The sequence below is a fragment of the Notolepis coatsorum genome (assembly GCF_963971535.1).
Source record: "Notolepis coatsorum genome assembly, contig: SUPER_10_unloc_2, whole genome shotgun sequence".
Lineage (NCBI taxonomy): Eukaryota > Metazoa > Chordata > Actinopteri > Aulopiformes > Paralepididae > Notolepis > Notolepis coatsorum.
Genome location: NW_028174871.1, coordinates 302,244 through 321,417, shown reverse-complemented (window position 1 = coordinate 321,417; position 19,174 = coordinate 302,244). Strand labels below are relative to the sequence as shown.

General features: G+C 43.3%; 1 protein-coding gene across 1 annotated transcript in view; it reads right to left on the bottom strand.

The window, feature by feature from the left end:
• The window catches only part of fasn (fatty acid synthase), a 94,069-nt gene that overhangs the window by 14,225 nt on the left and 60,670 nt on the right, over positions 1-19,174 (bottom strand). Inside the window, exons 28-37 of the mRNA XM_084338408.1 lie at positions 15,201-15,404; positions 14,487-14,637; positions 11,555-11,733; positions 10,205-10,324; positions 8,566-8,688; positions 7,148-7,371; positions 5,854-6,058; positions 3,922-4,073; positions 3,409-3,500; positions 1,511-1,905 (exon numbers count right to left, since the gene is read on the bottom strand). Coding sequence (XP_084194534.1) covers positions 1,511-1,905; positions 3,409-3,500; positions 3,922-4,073; positions 5,854-6,058; positions 7,148-7,371; positions 8,566-8,688; positions 10,205-10,324; positions 11,555-11,733; positions 14,487-14,637; positions 15,201-15,404 — 1,845 coding nt within the window. The remainder of the gene's footprint in view (positions 1-1,510; positions 1,906-3,408; positions 3,501-3,921; positions 4,074-5,853; positions 6,059-7,147; positions 7,372-8,565; positions 8,689-10,204; positions 10,325-11,554; positions 11,734-14,486; positions 14,638-15,200; positions 15,405-19,174) is intronic.

Here is a 19,174-nt window from a genome sequence, read left to right as displayed (position 1 = left end):
GTCCTGGGCGTTGTGGACAGCGACCCCCACAGTTCGGTCGGGGCGCCTGCTCAGCAAGGGTTGGAACTAAGGAGAGATAGTGTGGCCTCCCACACGCTACACTCTCCCCAGTGAGAACCTGCGCGGCCAGGTTGGCCTGCCCCAGGCTGCACATGCGTCGGAGGAAAGCATGTGACAGTCTCCGGTCTCCCAGACCAACAGTAGGGGAAAGTACGCAACAACCAGGAAGGGTGGGATGGGAGAAAAATCGGGAAAAAGGAGGGGAAGAAAGATTAAAAAAAAAAAGTTTTAAAAGTGATTTGGGTCTCCTTGACCCTTGAGATTCTCTGGGAGAGCATTCCAGTCACCGACGGCACTGAGGTTGAAGATCGAAACTGCGACCCCCTTCACGGGAGGGACAACATTTACATTTAGTCATTTAGCTGAACGCTTTTATCCAAAGTGACTTACAAGTTCTGTACGACAGGTCAGCAGGAAGGAAGGGCACAACTCTATCAGCTGAGTAACAATGTTCATCAAACAGTGTTGAAACTTGGACGCTGCAGTGTCGAGTGCAGAGTAGTAAAGAAAGACATTAGAATACAGTAGTTGGAAGAGTGTATGATAGTAGAAGACCGTACTTCTTCAATATTGATCGAAGAAGTGTGTTTTTAGTCGACGGGGAAACATTTGTGGTCGGGTTTCGGCTGTCCTAACTGTGATGATGGGAAGTTTGTTTCCACCATTGTGGAGCGCGGACCGAGAATAGGCGGCTTCTCTTTGATGACGACAACATTGAAGAACTCCCTCTGGTGTTGTGTAGTGGCACTCAGAATACCAGAGAAAGTACTTGATACATGGGGAGCATTGCTGTACATTTTCTGGACATGATTTAGTCTAGACACAGGGTGACAAACCACCTGCCATGTAATATTCCTATGATCTCACCCAGGATCCTCTAGTCTTCCTATAATAACTATGATGTCACCCAGGATCCTCTAGTCTTCCTATAATAACTATGATGTCACCCAGGATCCTCTAGTCTTCCTATAATAACTACATTACCCAGGATCCTCTAGTCTTCCTATAATAACTACATTACCCAGGATCCTCTAGTCATCCTATAATAATAACTATGATCTCACCCAGGATCCTCTAGTCTTCCTATAATAACTACATTACCCAGGATCCTCTAGTCTTCCTATAATAACTACATTACCCAGGATCCTCTAGTCTTCCTATAATAACAACATTACCCAGGATCCTCTAGTCTTCCTATAATAACGACATTACCCAGGATCCTCTAGTCTTCCTATAATAACGACATTACCCAGGATCCTCTAGTCGTCCTATATTAATAACTATGATCTTACCCAGGATCCACTAGTCGTCCTATATTAATAACTATGATCTTACCCAGGATCCTCTAGTCTTCCTATAATAACTACATTACCCAGGATCCTCTAGTCTTCCTATAATAACTATGATCTCACCCAGGACCCTCTAGTCTTCCTATAATAATAACTCTTACCCAGGATGTGAGCGACGGCCTCCACCAGGTCCCTCTTGCCCGCCCCCTCGGCCTTCACCGCGGTCCTCTCCGCCAGGACGAAGCTGGACATCACCGGCCGCCTCTGGCACAGGAAGCGGTCCAGCACCTCCAGGCAGGAGGCCACCCGCTGGGGCAGGGTGCCGCCGATCACCGCGTCGTTCCCGCCCATGGTCTCCAGGACCACGCCCACGTCGCCGATGGCGCCCCACTGGACGGCCAGCCCGGGCAGGCCGTCGTGGCGCCGCTGCTCGCACACGCGCTCCATGGCGGAGTTGGCGTAGCCGTAGTTACTCTGGCCGGCGTTGCCGCGACCGCAGCTGACCGAGGAGAAGGCCACGAAGTAGCTGAGGTCCGGACACAACTTCCTGGTCACTCTGGGGAGGGAGAGAGAGGGAGGGAGAGAGAAATTAATATATCATGCCAACATCATTTCAAATGCCAGTAATAACCGTCTGGCTCAGATCAAACCAGGAGATTATGGGTTTTACCAGGAGATTTGATAAGGACAAGGAAGGATTCCGATACGGTTAGGAAAGTCATTATTACGTGTATTATTATGCGAATAGCACCACCATGAGGCCAGAGGATTTCACAGGCATCCTCGCTATTGTATGGCAAACATATTTTGCCATATTTTGGTGGACATTGGGACAGTGCGTTCTCAAGAAAGAATCACTTCCTGTTTACCATGCATTCCTTTGAAATCCGATTGGATCTGGCAGTCATTATGGTTGGGCCCATCAATTATCTAAACAACACATTCAAAAAGATGTTTGTCCCCAGATTCCACACAGCAGGTCTGGTGAGAATCAGGTGAACAGGGAAAAGTTTTTTTTTTATTTTAAATTTGTTTTTATATAAATGGCAGAAATTCCAATATGGCGGACTTATGGCAGATTTGCTGTCCATGAGTAGATGCATCTCTGGCCACCAGCATGGAGATCAGGAGATACTCTCATTTGAAAATGGAACGCTTGGCCTAATGGTGGCACTAGAGGAATACAAATCAATAGGCTTCTTCCTCTCGGGGTCATGGATGTGCACCACAAACTTGAAAAGATTCAAATGAGAGCTATTAGAGTGATCACGTACAGTACACACATAGGATCTGCTGCAGCAGATGTCGGGGGAATCCATAACATATCCCGACGTCGTTCCAGGATATAATAACTAACTAATCGACTGTATACTCAGAAGCAGGATATAATAACTAACTAACTAATCGACTGTATACTCAGCAGCAACGGCTGCGTGTTCATTCATTCAATCAATCAATCTTTTATTTAATCTCGGAGGATCATTGAGAGCAGGCAATCATTTACAATGACAATCAAAAAACAAATAAACAATATAGAAACAGAAAGGCAATCAATTCAAACATTTAAAATAATTATATAAAACAACTGCAGAACGTGGTGAAGTGGTTTGCTATTATTAAAGATTTTAACGGACCAATAGATACTAGAATTAATTGATTTTTAAAGGGCATTGCAAGACATGTTTCTGGGGCCCTGAAGCTAAAAGTAGATTTTCCTTAATTCATTGCAAACTCTATAGGAACCTAGAAGTGTAAGCAAATATATATTGAAATTCTTTATTCAGAACTTTAACCCCTTGAGATGTAGCATCTCGTTTTCGAGCGGCTTCTAACAAATCACCGGAGTGTGATGAGGTCCAGAGCTCCAGTCCAGCGTGTCTGTATGCGATGAGCAACTTGCTGTGAGAGCCTGTGTGTGTGTGTGCGTGTGCGTGTGTGTGTGTGCGTGTGTGTGTGTGTGGATCAGGTTTAGCAGTAACGGTCAGAAAAATCGCAATTACATTATTTCCCAAAATCGAGCAGCCCTATTTAGCAGCTGTGTGTACAGTATGTGTCTTACTTGTCCAGGTGCAAGGTACCATCATATTTGGGTTTGTTGACGTCTAGGAAGAGCTGAGGGGTCAGGTTCTCCAGCATGCCATCTTTCAACACCTGACCGACGGAAAGAAAGAAAAACGGTTAAATATGTTGTGTTCAACTTTGGTTTGGTTTTTATTTAGACAACAAAACATATACAGATCATTACTCCATTATACATTTTTGTCAAGGATAGGAACGAAAAAGGCGCAGTGACTTATTTACATCGTTGTCCTTGGAAGTCAAGGATGCTTGAAACAACACATACAACTCATTACAGGAAATCAATCAACTGAATTGATTCACACTGAGGATGGAACAGAACGGGGGAGCATGGAAACAAAAGCTGATCCAGAGTAAGCCAGGGTTCAGATGAGGATGGAACAGAACACGGGGGAGCTTGGAAACAAAAGCTGATCCAGAGTAAGACGGGGGGGGGGGGGGGGGGGTTCAGATGAGGATGGGCGAGGCGGATAGATAGTCGATGATGCGTTACCATGGCGAGGTGGAAGACTCCTCCCACGGGACCCAGCCTGCGGGCCTCGCTGATGAGTCGCTCTGCCCCCTCCAGAGTGCTGACATCGCTGGTGGACACCAGCACCTGCACGCCCTGGCTCTGCCACTCGCGCACACGCTTCGCCTGGTAGCCTAGCAACAAGCACGGGGGAAATAAAGAGGTCAGTGATGAGACTACAAAGTGATACACTGCTGTAGTGTGTCCGTTATATACACCGGAGTCTCATGGCCAGTACAGAGAGACTCAGGAGCTTCTATCCCCAGGCCATCAGGATGCTCAATGATCAATAACACTATGTAACAAACCATCAAACACACTCACAGCACACATACACACTCACTTTAAATGGACAGCTCACTGTAGCACCCACTTTACACACTTTAGACACTAACACACTTTATATTTATATATTATTGGCAACTCATTGCACATAACCATGCCTTGCACCTCACCTGCCACAAGGTGGCACCACAAGCTACCTCATCCCATTTACCTCCTCCCATTTATACTGTATTGTAACCTCTGCATTGTATATTGTACATTATGTATATTGAATTGTTTTTTGTCTTGTTTACACTTGTTTAAGTACTTTCTATTTTATACTTAGTATACTTTTTACAATTATCTATTTTTCACCTAGCACACTCTCAGGAGCAAAACAGAAAGAAGCATTTCATACAAAAGTGTCCTGTATTTCTAAGTATGACAACTAATAAAGAAACTTGAAACTCGATATACATGAAATCATTGTGGAGTTAATGATTCAATTAAATAATTGTATGCAAATGTTTTTTTTTTTCTTTTTTTTTACAATTCCCATAGGAATGTATGCACCAATACTGGAATGAGATACTGGGAAGATACCAGGCTAGAACAGGATATAAAGAGAAATACCCCAATAAATACTACAATCTGATACAAAGAGAACCATGTGTGTAACGTGTCAGAGATCAAAGCAAAGGGACTTGATTTTCTGCATTGGTACATAGAAGCGTGATGGTTCTCTATTCTATTGGACAAAAAAAAATAAGGAAAACATCTACATCATGTTCATCCATTTAGCCCAAACTAAAGTTGTACGTCTATACTATTCAGTGCAGTAGTAAAAGCAATGGATCAGCTTGGTAGGCAGTAATGGATCAGCATGGTAGGCAGTAATGGATCAGCTTGGTAGGCAGTAATGGATCAGCTTGGTAGGCAGTAATGGATCAGCTTGGCAGGCAGTAATGGATCAGCTTGGTAGGCAGCAATGGATCAGCATGGTAGGCAGTAATGGATCAGCATGGTAGGCAGTAATGGATCAGCTTGGCAGGCAGTAATGGATCAGCTTGGTAGGCAGCAATGGATCAGCTTGGTAGGCAGTAATGGATCAGCTTGGTAGGCAGTAATGGATCAGCTTGGTAGGCAGTAATGGATCAGCTTGGTAGGCAGTAATGGATCAGCTTGGTAGGCAGTAATGGATCAGCATGGTAGGCAGTAATGGATCAGCTTGGTAGGCAGTAATGGAGTAATGTTTTTTTTAGGGATGTCCGATATTATCGGCCTACCGATATTATCGGCCGATATCGGCATTAAAATGTGATTTTTTTTTATTATTTTTTTACATTTCTATAACCTTTATTTACCCAGGCAAGCAAGTAAGAACAAATTCAGATTTTATTTATTGTCAAAAGTATGCATAATGTTGTGTTAATTCCACAACAAGAGATATGTAATGTTAATTACCTGAAATTATTCCGTTTTTTGGGGGGGAAACCCTGCATATATCGGTATCGGTTGATATCGGTTGATATCGGTATCGGAAATTAAGAGTTGGACAATATCGGTATTTTTACGACTCACGTATCAGTGCTCCACCATCTCCCTGTAAGAAAACCACAATCAAACCATTTTCAGTCTCTCGCTCCTCACCGTTCCTGATGCCAGATCTGGAGGTGAGCACCAGCTTGCGGGCTCCTCTCTCCGTCAGCCAATGGGCGAGCTCCAGGCCGAAGCCGCCGAGCCCCCCGGTGATGATGTACGAGTGGGAGGCGGGACAGAAGGTCCGGCAGATCGCCGGGAGGGAGAGGGGAGACGTGGCGTGATCGCCTGAGCCCTTCTTCTCCTCCGAACGGACCTGAGGAGAGGAGAGACAGGGAGGAGAGGAGAGACAGGAGAGGAGAGACAGGGAGGAGAGGAGAGGAGAAGAGAGGAGAGACAGGAGAGGAGAGGAGAGACAGGGAGGAGAGGAGAGACAGGAGAGGAGAGGAGAGGAGAGACAGGAGAGGAGAGGAGAGGAGAGACAGGAGAGGAGAGGAGAGACAGGGAGGAGAGGAGAGGAGAGGAGAGGAGAGGAGAGACAGGGAGGAGAGGAGAGGAGAGGAGAGGAGAGGAGAGGAGAGGAGAGGAGAGGAGAGGAGAGGAGAGGAGAGGAGAGGAGAGGAGAGGAGGGGAGAGGAGAAACAGGAGAGGATCAGGACCAGAGACAATTGGTCCACTGAAGACAATGGGTCTCATTCTCCAAGGACTTACGACAAAAAGGGCTTTCTCTTAGGGCCATTTGAGACCTTTTCGGGTCGATTTTGGGATTCACCAACCATCCCAACCATCCCAAAAAAGAGAAAGCCTTTTTTGTCATAAGTCCGTTGGAGAATGAGACCCAATACAGCAGCTTGGATGTAAACACAACGAAATACATATTACGTTTAGTGAAGTGGGTTGATTTTGATGCCTCCCCCCCCCCCCCATACTGCTGAATGAGTTACTTTCTGTAAGCTTGAGATTTTAAAGAGATCCTTCTGAATGATTGCATGTGGGAAACACAAATTTTTTTCTCTCACAAAAACTATTAAATATAAAAAATCTGATATTGAACGACATAATGAAAACTGTGATATTCCTTTTCAATTGACCCAAATAGTTCAATAATTTTGTGACACATTTAGACAACACAATTTGTGCATCGCTACTTATGATATCAACTAAACTAAACAATATGATCCCACCGATTTGAGAATAAATTATAATTAGTATCGATGTGTAAAGACGAGATGTAATAAACTGAGCTACACAAAAGAGAAGGATACAACACAATAACAAACATGGACATGCATGTCCAAGGTAACCGCAGCAGCGTTGTACTACTAAAGGATTCAGCAGGTGTGTGTCCGACTGGGGAACAATCAAGAGAGAGAGAGAGAGAGAGACGGCAGCGGCGCTGACTGACCTTCAGCAGGACCTTGCCGATGTGCTTGCCCTGGGCCATGTATCTGAAGGCGTCCTCCACGCGCTCCCTCTCGAACACCGTGGTCTTCAGGGGCTGCACCACGCCTCCCGTGATCCCGGCCTTCAGCAGCTGAGACACCTCCTCCCACTCCCGGTTGCCCTCCTCGAACAGGGCGTCCAGCAGGATGCCGTGGAAGGCCACGTTCCGCAGGAACAGAGCCATGCCTGGAGGAGGACACGGGAGAAGGGAGGCCACGCCACGGAGGAGGACACCGTTAGAATGTGAACGATGACGTTATTATTATCCCGTGTTGAGTGGACTCATGTCATCTCTTTTTTCCCCCTCTTTAGCCGGGGGGGGGGGGGGGGGGGGGAGAGACTCATATATCATATAGTTTACATAAGAGAAGAACATGACTAGTGATGCACGATATATCGGCCGCCGATATGGCAGTTCTTTTTCTTTTTTTTTCATCGGTATTGGTCCAATCAATCAATCAATCAAATCCTTTATTTAACCAGATAAGCATCATTGAGATTAAAATCTCTTTTTCAAGAGCGATCTGGCCAAGCAAGGCAGCAGAAAGTTTCAACATAAAAAAGAACATCACAATAAAATACAGATAAAACATTTACATCAAGCTCCAATTTCAGGCAAGTTATCAAACAGGCAAATGATCAAACACAGTTACACTGACCAAGGGAACTGAGTTCGTAGGATTTTAAAATGGCTTTGAATTCTCCGAGGGTGACCAGTCCTGGTAATTTTAGGTCCAATATCAAGATCGGGCAGATGTTTTTTTTAATATATTTTTTTTAATATTTTTTTACATGTTTTGGTCTTAAATAGTTTCAAAATATCAGCCATTTCTGAAAATAAGTTACAAAAGTAAAAAAAAAAATTAAAAGCATTTTGGAAAATAGCTCTTTATTTAATTATCATAAAAAAGTGTTTTCTATACAGAGATATCGACATCGGTAGATATTGGTATCGGCCAGAACAGCAATATTAATATCGGTATCGGCCACAATTTTCACATCGGTGCATCACTAAACATGACCATATGACCAAGAACAAATCTACTCAAATCTTCCGTGACTTACAGAGCTATCATGGAATGGAGCTCATTGCCAAGCGACTTCGCTGAAATAATCCAAAACCACTTTCAAGAAAAAAATGTAAATACCATCTACTAACGAGCATGCACTGACACCCCTTATGGCATAGCGGTGAAAAAAACCAATTGACTGTTAATTGTATTTATGTGGATGGCAGTGGAGTGCTGCTCAGGAAGCACTATTTATTTCACTAACTGAGGATGAGATTGTTAATGATGTTGATAATGATGTAAAAAGTGTCAATTTGTCAAGTGCAAAAAGCTAATGGGGATGCTAAATAAACGTGAACATAAGACCCACCCAGCGGCGAGTTGTTGGACAGGTCGTATTTGCCGATCTCCAGGAAGCGTCCGTGTCGGGCGAGGCAGCGGAGGCTGGCCTGCAGCTTCTCCTCGGCCAGGGAGTTGAGCACCAGGTCCACTCCTGACACAAACAACAACACGGGAGGATATGATATAATATGTTACTCAATGATGAATAATGCATCAGGTATGTATGTATCTGTGTGGGTGGGTGTGGAGGTATAAATTATACATTTGATTTATATTGCACTTTACATTTGGCATCTCAAAGTGCTACAGGTTATAAAAACATTGAATGCAACAGATTAAAAAAATCAGGATAAAAAAAAAAAAAGTATCCACAGTCTGTGGTGTCCTCAGGTGGTCGGGGGGAGAGAGCGGTCCACAGACTGGGAGCGGAGGAGCAGAAGGCCTGGTCCTCCCTCCACGGTACGGAGCTCGGCCCCTCGCCTGGTCCTCCCACGGTACGGAGCTCGGCCCTGGGAGGTTTGAGAGAGTTGGCAGTTCCAGAGCGGAGGTTTCGTGTGGCGGTTTGTGGAGTGGGGAACTCCTCGAGGTAGGGGGGCATTGCCATGGATGCACTGGTATCCATTAGAGTAAAAAAAAATAAAAATAAAAGTAAAAGTGTGCACGAGACCGGCGGCGGTACGACACGGCATGTGAGGAGATGGGACAGTATTAGGGATGTCCGATATTATCGGCCTACCAATATTATCGGCCGATATCGGTATTCAAATGTGATATCGGAAAATATCGGTATCGGTTTTCAAAAATATATATATATATATATCTTTTTTTTTTTTTTTCATTTCTATAACCTTTATTTACCCAGGCAAGCAAGTAAGAACAAATTCTGATTTTATTTATTGTCAAAAGTATGCATAATGTTGTGTTAATTCCACAACAAGATATGTAATGTTAATTACCTGAAATTATTAAATGTTTTGGGGGGGGGAACCCTGCATATATCGGTATCGGTTGATATCGGTATCGGAAATTAAGAGTTGGACAATATCGGTATATCGGTATCGGTAAAAAAGCCAATATCCAGCATCCCTAGATGGGACAGTATATTAGTACAGCATGCGAGTGGCTTCATTTACATTTTTACATTTTACATTTAGTCATTTAGCTGAACGCTTTTATCCAAAGCGACTTACAAGTTCTGTACGACAAGCCATCAGGAAGGGCACAACTCTATCAGCTGAGTAACAATGTTCATCAAAGTGTTGAGTGCTACAGTGTAGGTTAGTTTATTAGGACAAGTGCATGGCAGTTATTTTATTTATTTTTTTTATATTGGTTGAAGAAGTGCGTCTTTAGTCGACGGCGAAAGATTGGGCGGTTTTCGGGTGTCCTGATTGTGGTGGTGATTATTGTTGTACAGTTATTGAAAAAAAACAGTATTGATCACCATCTCCAAACTGGCGCACATGTCCCAGTGTTGTCGGATTGTGAATGGGATGTTCCTAGCACGAGATACGCAAACACTTTTCTCTAGATGCTCTCCAAAAATGATTAAAAAATATATATATGTCTCAGGCTCCACATGGGAAAACAGAGCTGTTTTGGACTCAGACTGACACCTGGAACCACATGATACCGTGCCGCCTCATCACCCCCTTCACGTCTCTGACCTTTGCCCTGGGTTTGGAGCAGGACGTGCTGTTCGAACGAGGCGTCCCTGGAGTTGGCGAAGCACTCGGCTGTGAGCTGAGGGAAGCGCTCCTGCAGGTAGGCCCTCTTCTCTGCCGAACCTGGTGGACACACGAGCAACACGCACATTTAGAGTACATCCTGTGTGTGTGTGTGTTAGGGCTGAGCCCAAACGTCCGAACCGTCATTCGCTACGTTGGCATTCAAATTCTAAATCAACATTCGAATATTTTTTAATAAAGTTTTTTTTTAATTTTCTTCTATTAATTCTGTTTAAACCAATGGGGTTTTTCTCCACAGTTGCAGATAAAGATTAGGCTACACTAATAGTATAGTATTAAAAGAAACTGATGAGTTTTATTCATTAGAAAGTTGATTTAGTTGGGCTGGGGCTTCTCCCTGGGCTGGGGCTGGAAAGTTGATTTAATAAAAGAAAAAAAGACTATTTAAAAAAGAGATTTAATCAGATTAATTACTTTATTCAAATTGATGATTTAGTTTGAGGATAAAAAAAAAATATATATATATATATATATATTTTATAAAGATTTTTTATTTACATTTTTAATTAAAAACGAAGGTTCGAACGTCTGTTCGAAAAACCCTGACGAAGTTCGAATCCCAAAAACAGGCTTCGGGGACAGCCTTAGTATGTGTGTGTGTGTAACATGAGGGTAGTAGAATACGTTATTTATACACGAATAGCAAATACGTGTATATACTAGTCTCATCCCATGACATGCTCGTTAAAACACAATCACTAAAATCAGTAGTATTGTCCAACTACTTGACCCTACACTGTGAATGGAACGTGCAATAATGTTACAGACTCGTGCCTCGAATACATCTTCTACAAATTATAATTTTTTTTATTAATTCTATGTGATGTTTACATTTACATTTAGTCATTTAGCTGAAACGCTTTTATCCAAAGTGACTTACAAGTTCTGTACGACAACAAGTCATCAGGAAGGGCACAACTCTTATCAGCCGAGTAACAATGTTCATCAAAGTGTTGAGTGCTACAGTGTAGGTTAGTTTATTAGGACAAGTGCATGGCAGTACGGTTAGTTAGGGTTAGTTGCTTTTTTCTATTTATATATATTGATTGAAGAAGTGTGTCTTTAGTCGGTCTTTAGCAAAGTATGTTTTTCCTTGTACGGCAAATTGTGTGTTTAACTGTGCCCATGACAATAAATCATCTTGAATCTTGAAGTGGTCAAATGCACAGAAAAGAAAAAACAAGCCTGCCGCTCATTCATTCATTAATTCATTATGAAGGAAGGGCAGTTCCAGAAAGAGCCTGGACGTCCGTCGTCCGCTATACCCACCGACGGTGGTGAACACCCTGCATTTCTGGCTGAGCGCGATGGCGATGGCGGCCTGGCCGACGCCCCCGGAGCCCGAGTGCACCAGGACGCTCTCCCCGGGACGCAGCCTGCCGCGGACCACCAGGGAGTAGTAGGCTGTGGCGTAGACCACCGGCACCGAGGCGGCCTGCTCCAGAGTCCTGCAGGACACAGGGAGGAAGACGCGGGATCAGTCTCTAGTGTTCTATACATACAAATCTATACATATCGATTCTGAATATTTAAAAACGGTTTCAATACTCATTTCCCGAAATATCGATATTTAATTATTCATAAAAGAATATATATATATATATATATATATATTTTTTTTTTTTTTTTGTATAAGGAAGTTGCATTGTTCATTTCAATACCTGTAATAGTACAGTAGTCCACACACACACACATGTGCATTCAGTCACAACCTCTTCACCATGCTCCCCCACGGCAGGCGGCTACGGCTGCCCAAGACACTAAAGTCCCGCCACAGACTGAGTTTCTTCCCCTCAGCAGCTCGCCTGGTAAACGAGTCAGGTGTCCCCCTGCTCCCCCCCCCCCCCTCCCCCCCTCTATGGCGAGCTGCTAGGGCTGGACTTCTGGACTTGAACTTTGTGTTGCACTGTATCCATGTCCCCAACCACCGCACTTTCACAGTCTTATTGTTGTCTCACTGTTATGTCCTGTCTTGCACTTTACTTAAAATTATTTATTTACTGTTGTATTGTTCTTAATTGTGAAAAAAAGTATGCACTGTAATGCCAAAACACGTTCCTTTTTGTACATGTATGAAATGGCGAATAAAGTAATCTGAATCTGAATCTGAAGTTAAGTCGGAATATGACTGTAATACAAACAGTTCAGTTTGTCAAGTACATGCAACACAGATTACAGTGTTTACATCCGTCTGCTTGAGAAAATACCACGTGCTGCAATAAAAATTATTGAAGTGAGATGAACAGTTATTTTTAAATGTGTGATCTAAAGATAAACAAAGGGTTTTAAAAAGGGTTATATTTATCTTCTCTTATAGTACCAGAGAGAAGCTGAGGAGAATCAACCAGCAACAAAAGCAAAATGTATTAAAAAAAATAATAATAACAAAGAAAAACAAAATTTACATTTTAAGATTGAACCTTTTTCCCCGTGGTATCGAAAATGGTATCAAATATCGTATCGAAGTTCGAAGTTCCAGTATCGTGACAACACTGGATCAGTCCCATTATACCCTTACACCGCAAGAAGCACAGTGACACAGTGTACAGAGGGAAGAGACAATGATGAGAAATAGATTTAGCTCATTATGAGACTCAGATCTGGTTAAGCCCCCCCCCCCATAACAGTGTAAACAGCACGAATCACATGGAATCTGTGGCCCTAAATGAGATGAGGTCAGATATCTTTTGTAATGCGACCTCAGCCTGAACAGTCGTATCGTAAATTCAATGCTACTTTTCATGTGACTCTCTAGATGCGACGTTGCGTCACCGTTCTGCTCTGGCGGAGGACGAGTCGGCGTGAAGAAAAACATGGGAGAGCTGTGAAATAATCTGTTTCTGTGAAGCCGTTCATGACGACGTCACGATCACCGACTCACACACCACTCCCGGCTCACGCTCCACATCCGTGCAGACCAGAGGAAGCGGCCATTGCTTCACAAAAAAAACATAATAATACATAGGGGGGTGTAACGACGCATCGATTAATCGAAATGCATCGATTCTAAATGTGACGATTCAACTGCATCGATTTGAAAATGTTAGAATCGATTATAATCTAAATTAATCGGGAAATATATATAATATATATATTTTCTTTTTTTCTTTTTCTTTTTTTGTGTGTATTGTTTTTATTGACCTATAGTCCATTCATGCCGAGTGAATCAGTTCCCCCAGCCACATTTGTGTATTCAACTTTTTTTTGGGGGAATTAACCGATAGAAAATTTATCGAAAATGAATCGAATCGTGGTCAAATGAAGAGATTTCACGATGCATTGAATCGTTGCCTGAATAATCGCAATCGAAATTAATCGCTGTGAGGTCGCATCGTTACACCCCCGTAATAATACACAATAATAAAGAAAATGTGCTCTCCGTCTCCTCATCCTATAGTCATCATCTGCTCGCAAATTCAACTTAAGAAATGAAACAAGTCAACGCTGACGTCGGGGCCGCCTCCATGTTGTCTTTGTTATTGTTCTTTTGTGCACGATGTGGGCGTCAGTCCAGGACTGATATTGGCCACGTTTAGATAATAATGTGCCAAATATACAGCCATACAACGAAAATAAATCCGATCCGAGCAAGTACAACAAATCCAAACTGAGCACTATAGGGCTTGCAGTGTGAACGTAGCTAATTGACGTGTGTGTGTGTGTGTGTGTGTGTGTGTGTGTGTGTGTGTGTGTGTGTGTGTGTGTTTTGAAACTGAAACAACAAAAGAACCGGCGCTCAAGTCATCAGCGAATACGTGTGCAATACTTTTAATGAGGCACAGCGCCCGCAGCGGGGAACACGACGTCTCTCTCAGCCTCGGTGTTCAGAGACATCAGTGGCCGTGAGTGAGTCACCCCCATTAAAAACAGCAGACAGGAACCTGCTGGTGATTAAAGAAACACGTCCGAGGCGACCGGCGCACTTCTTAACAATGATAAAGGCCGCCGGCGCGAAGGAAGCTTCATGAAAAAAGAAAAAAAAAATCGTTTTTGAAACAACGTCGGCCTGAAACAAAGCCAGACTTGCGTGCGTTCGTTTTTTATCTCCTCGACAACACAGCGCTCCGGTGGACGAGACAACGTTTATCTCCTCGACAACGGCGAGACAAAAGAGACAAAGTCATTTTCTAAATCTAAAAAAGAGACTCTTTCATTAAAAATTTAATTGCGGCGGAAAAAAACAACAACAGGCCTCACTCACCAGCTGGAGGGCACGTCCCAGAGGAAGCGCTGGTCTGCGTCCACGCAGGTGGCCAGGCCTTTGGCGGGCAGCAGACCCATCACACGGCGACCGCTGGGGTCGCGACCCGAGAACTCCATGCCCAGCATGCACTGCTGCAGGGCCAAGTCGCCTACAAGGGGGGAGAAGACGGGGGTTTAAAAATAATTTGTTTTAACCTTTATTTAACCAGATAAAAAAAAAACTCTGATTAAAATCTCTTTCAACAAGAGTGACCTGGCCATTGCAGCAACAACACATTAGCTTCAGATAAAAACAAACATTCAGACGAGTGAGCTCATGGTTTTAGACACAGTTCCAAGGAAAGAAAATACGCTTTCGCTCTGTCAATTAAAACAGGTCTCAGATTCCATGGTCTTCATCATATGTTGAAATTAGGGATGCCCGATATTATCGGCCGATATCGGCATTAAAATGTGATATCGGAAAATATCGGTATCGGTTTTCAAAAGAAAATATTTCTTTTTTCTTTTTTTTACATTTCTATAACCTTTATTTACCGTACCGTATCGGTTTAAATGTGAAAGGTACCCAACCCTAATGCACAGAGAAGAAAAAGGTATGTATCTTCTTGTCTAACTCCAGGGTAGATGGCAAATAAGCTAATTTCCCAAAATGTTGGAGTTTTCCTTTAAACGCTTGGGTACTGAGTCCACGCGCTCCGTCCGTCCGTACCTGGGATGGCGTCGGGCGGCAGCTTCCCGGTGGCCAGCATGATGTCTCGGAAGTTGAGCGAGCTGTAGTAGACCTGGCACAGCTGCACCTCCGGGCCGGAGGGCACAAAGTGGCGGAGCGGCGAGGCGATCCAGCGCAGCGAGGAGAGGTCACCGCGGGTCAACACGTTCACGTAGGCCTGCTCCGTGCGCTCCACGCTCAGATCTGAGGACACACACACATGTGTTAATCAAGCCCAACGCTCACTCAGATCTGCCGATCAGCAGCTCCTGGTGGTCCCCAGGTCCTGGTGCTGAAAACAAGGGGTGATGGAGCCTTCGAGGTGACGGCACCAAGGCTCTGGAACGCTCTCCCCCTGGACCTGCGAACTGCCCCCTCTGAAAACTCTTTTAAAAAACAACTAAAAACACATTTGTTCAGACAGGCCTTTGGTCACACATAGGCTCTCTTTATTTTTCTTGTCCTCACTGTTCTATAGTTTTGTTTTAATTAGTGACTCATGATTTTATCCAAATTCTTTTATTCTACTTTTTCTATCTGGTTTCACTGTTTTTAACTACTGTCTGTTGTTGTTGTCATTTATTTCTGATTTTGTTTTATTGTGTTTTTATATTAAGCTGTAGTGTAAAGCACCCTGTGCATTCGTGCTGTGAAGGGTGCTGTATAAATAAAAGTCATTCATTCATTCAACACGTTCACGTAGGCCTGCGCCGTGCGCTCCACGCTCAGATCTGAGGACAGTGTCGTCACGATACCAACATTTTGACTTCGATACCGATACCAGCCTATAAGTATCACGATACCGATTCTAAAACGATACCAGAGCAAAAACCTGATTATCAGGAAAAGTTATGGAATATATTATTACGGTAGATGACAGAACATGAAACTTTTTTTTATTTGGACTCCGATCCAAATATTCTAAAAAGATTCCGTTACAGCTGCTGAGCTATATAATATATAGCTAACGTCCCATTACCTAATGTCCACTCAACTAACTCCTAGAAAATACGCATCAAGCTATTATTCTAAAAGTATCGATACTAATAAAACATTGGAACTAGGGGTGCAACGGTACACAAAAACCACGGTTCGGTACGTACCTCGGTTTTGAAGTCACGGTTCGGTGCAGGTTTTCAGTACAGTGGGGGGGAAAGTTTGGCTTTCCATGTTCCACTCAGGGGTGATGTAGTGTGCAGTAACTAATTGTACTTGTAGGGCTGTCGACGTATATTCTATATTGTAATTAATAATCGAATTGTAAAAAATAAATAAAAAATAATGTTATATTAGTTTGTGAAAAAAAACAGCCCCCGGTGGGCAGTCGCACTGGTTAACATACCGTTGTATTAGTTCGGTACACTACACAGCCGTTCGGTACGGTACGGTACACACTGAACCTTGTTCGGTACGGTACGGGTACGTGTACCTTTACACCCCTAATTGGGGAGTATTGAACCGTTTTTAACAGCTGGGTATCGCGATACAATACAATGAATTAGCATTGAACCTGGGTGAGTAATCAAGCAATATTAATGATCAGGGTGTTCCACAAGTGTATACAACGGGGGGGGGGGGGGGGGATGATAGTAGCTAGATGGGGACCTTGGAGGCTTCCGTGCTCTGAAGTGGTCACGGCTGTTCTTGACGTTTTAAGTACGAGATTAATACAAGTGACCAGAGCTACTTTGTAATATGGCAACAAACTTTTAAACATGAATAGGGCTACTGGGGCAAATACAGTATAATGGGCCTATTATTTTACATCCATGTATTGAGTCACAAATCTTCAGTAAGACATCATCAAGTTAAAACCGCTCTTCTCCTTTCGTGCGACACGCCGCTTTTGCAACAATAAAGGAATAAAGGTTTCGCGATACAGCAAGAGGGATGGAACGTCGGACTGCGATCGAGACCGCCACTACACTATAGTATAGCATTGTATAGTAGTGTACAAAAAGACCCAGTGCCTCATCCGTAGCTAACAGTGTATTGCACTATCGCAGGACCTTAGCATGTCTTACCATGCTTTTTGTAAACTTTATGTACAGATACCTGTTATGTCTTATTTTATTCTTATTACTTGTATTATTGCACAAATGTCTTATCTCATCCTATTCTTATTATTGTATTATTGCACAATCGTTGCGGGCATGACCCCCCCCCCGCATTTCACTGTATGCTTGTCGTGACAAATAAAACTCTTGACTTGACTTGACGTCGTCGTTCCCACACGTTACGAGCGCGGCGGCGGCGGGCGAAAGCTGCGTTTCAGGCTCCGTTTAATTGGGTGTGAGTGAGATGGAGGCGATACGAACGAGTTGTAAAACACAACACTCCACGTCGATACGCCGCTCAGTGTGAGAAGCGGAAACATCCGTGTTCGCCAGAGGGACGAGGCAGGAAACTGATTGGACTCGGAGGATTGTGTGAAGAGACGTCTTTGTAGCCTCGTTACTGGTGATGTTGACCAGGTGCGACCAGGTCCACGCTGTAGCTCGTGTTTTCCTGATGAAGGTTCAGCTTGATTGGATGCAATGCATGTGGGTGCATGACTGCATGTACTGTATGTACAGTAGGTATGTGTGTATGTATGGTATGTGTGTATGGTATGCGTGTATGTAGGTACGCGTGCATGTATAGGTAAGTGTTATCGGCCGATATTGGCATTAAAATGTCATATCGGAAATTATCGGTATTCAAAATTGTACATTTATTTAACCTTTATTTACCCAGGCAAGCCAGTAAGAAGACATTCTGATTTTTTTTATTGTCAAAAGTATGCATAATGTTGTGTTAATTCCACAACAAGAGATATGTAATGTTAATTACCTGAAATTATTCCGTTTTTTGGAGGGGGGGGGGGGGGGGGGGGGAAACCTGCATATATCGGTATCGGTTGATATCGGTATCGGAAATTAAGTTTAAAGTTTCTTTAATAGTTGTCATACAGAAGTACAGAATACTTTTATACAAAATGCTTCTTACTGTTACGCTCCAGAGACTTAAGAGTTGGACAATATGGGTATATCGGTATCGGTAAAAAAGCCAATATCGAAAATCACTAATATGTACAGTATGTAGGTATGCGTGTGTGTATGTATTAGGGCTGACCTCGATTAGTTGGAATCGATCGAAAGGAGCCGTAGTCGACTGCCAGCCTCTTCTAATGCAATTTTTTTTTTTTTTTTTAAACAAAGAGGCACGCATACCAACAAGGCTAACTGCCTAAGAAAACAGGCACAGAGGATTTCACTACTGTTTCACTACTGTTCTAATGAACACACTAGACTAGACAAATATCAAGATGTATCCATCAGTGGACCAATTGCATGCTTTCGCAGAGGACAAGAAGCCTTCCGTCGACTCCTTCAGACATTAAGCACCCCCCACAGCCCAAATGGAATGATATATTCCTGGCCAAATTCCCAATGAGGTCTCTGACATCAAGGCCACCTAATCATCCCTTCCCCTTAATTGGCTGATATTGATCTCTGTCCCCTGAGCCATTCAGCCACTGGTGTAGTGTGATGTGTGCCGGGTGCCAGTGTATTGAGCCTGCGTAGCCCAAGGTTGGGTGCTACCAGTGGTGGTGAAGGAGGCAATTTCCACCCTACATTGTAAAGCGCTTTGAGTGTCTAGAAAAGCGCTATATAAATGCAAGTAATTATTAATTATTATAATATATATAAACATATTTATATTAAAAAAAAATTGCATTCAGGGGGGTAGTCGACTACTAGTCGACTATCGGCAAATTTTGGTCAATCAAAGTCGACTATACAAATCCTTAGTCGGGGACAGGCCTAATATGTATGTATGTAGGTATGTATGTAGGTACAGTATGTAGGTATTATGCATGTATGGTATGTAGGTATATGCATGTATGGTACTGTATGCATGCAGTAATAAGAGTAGCCAGCTGGAAATGTTTTAATGTTCAGCTAACCGGCTGAACACCCCGATTACAAAAT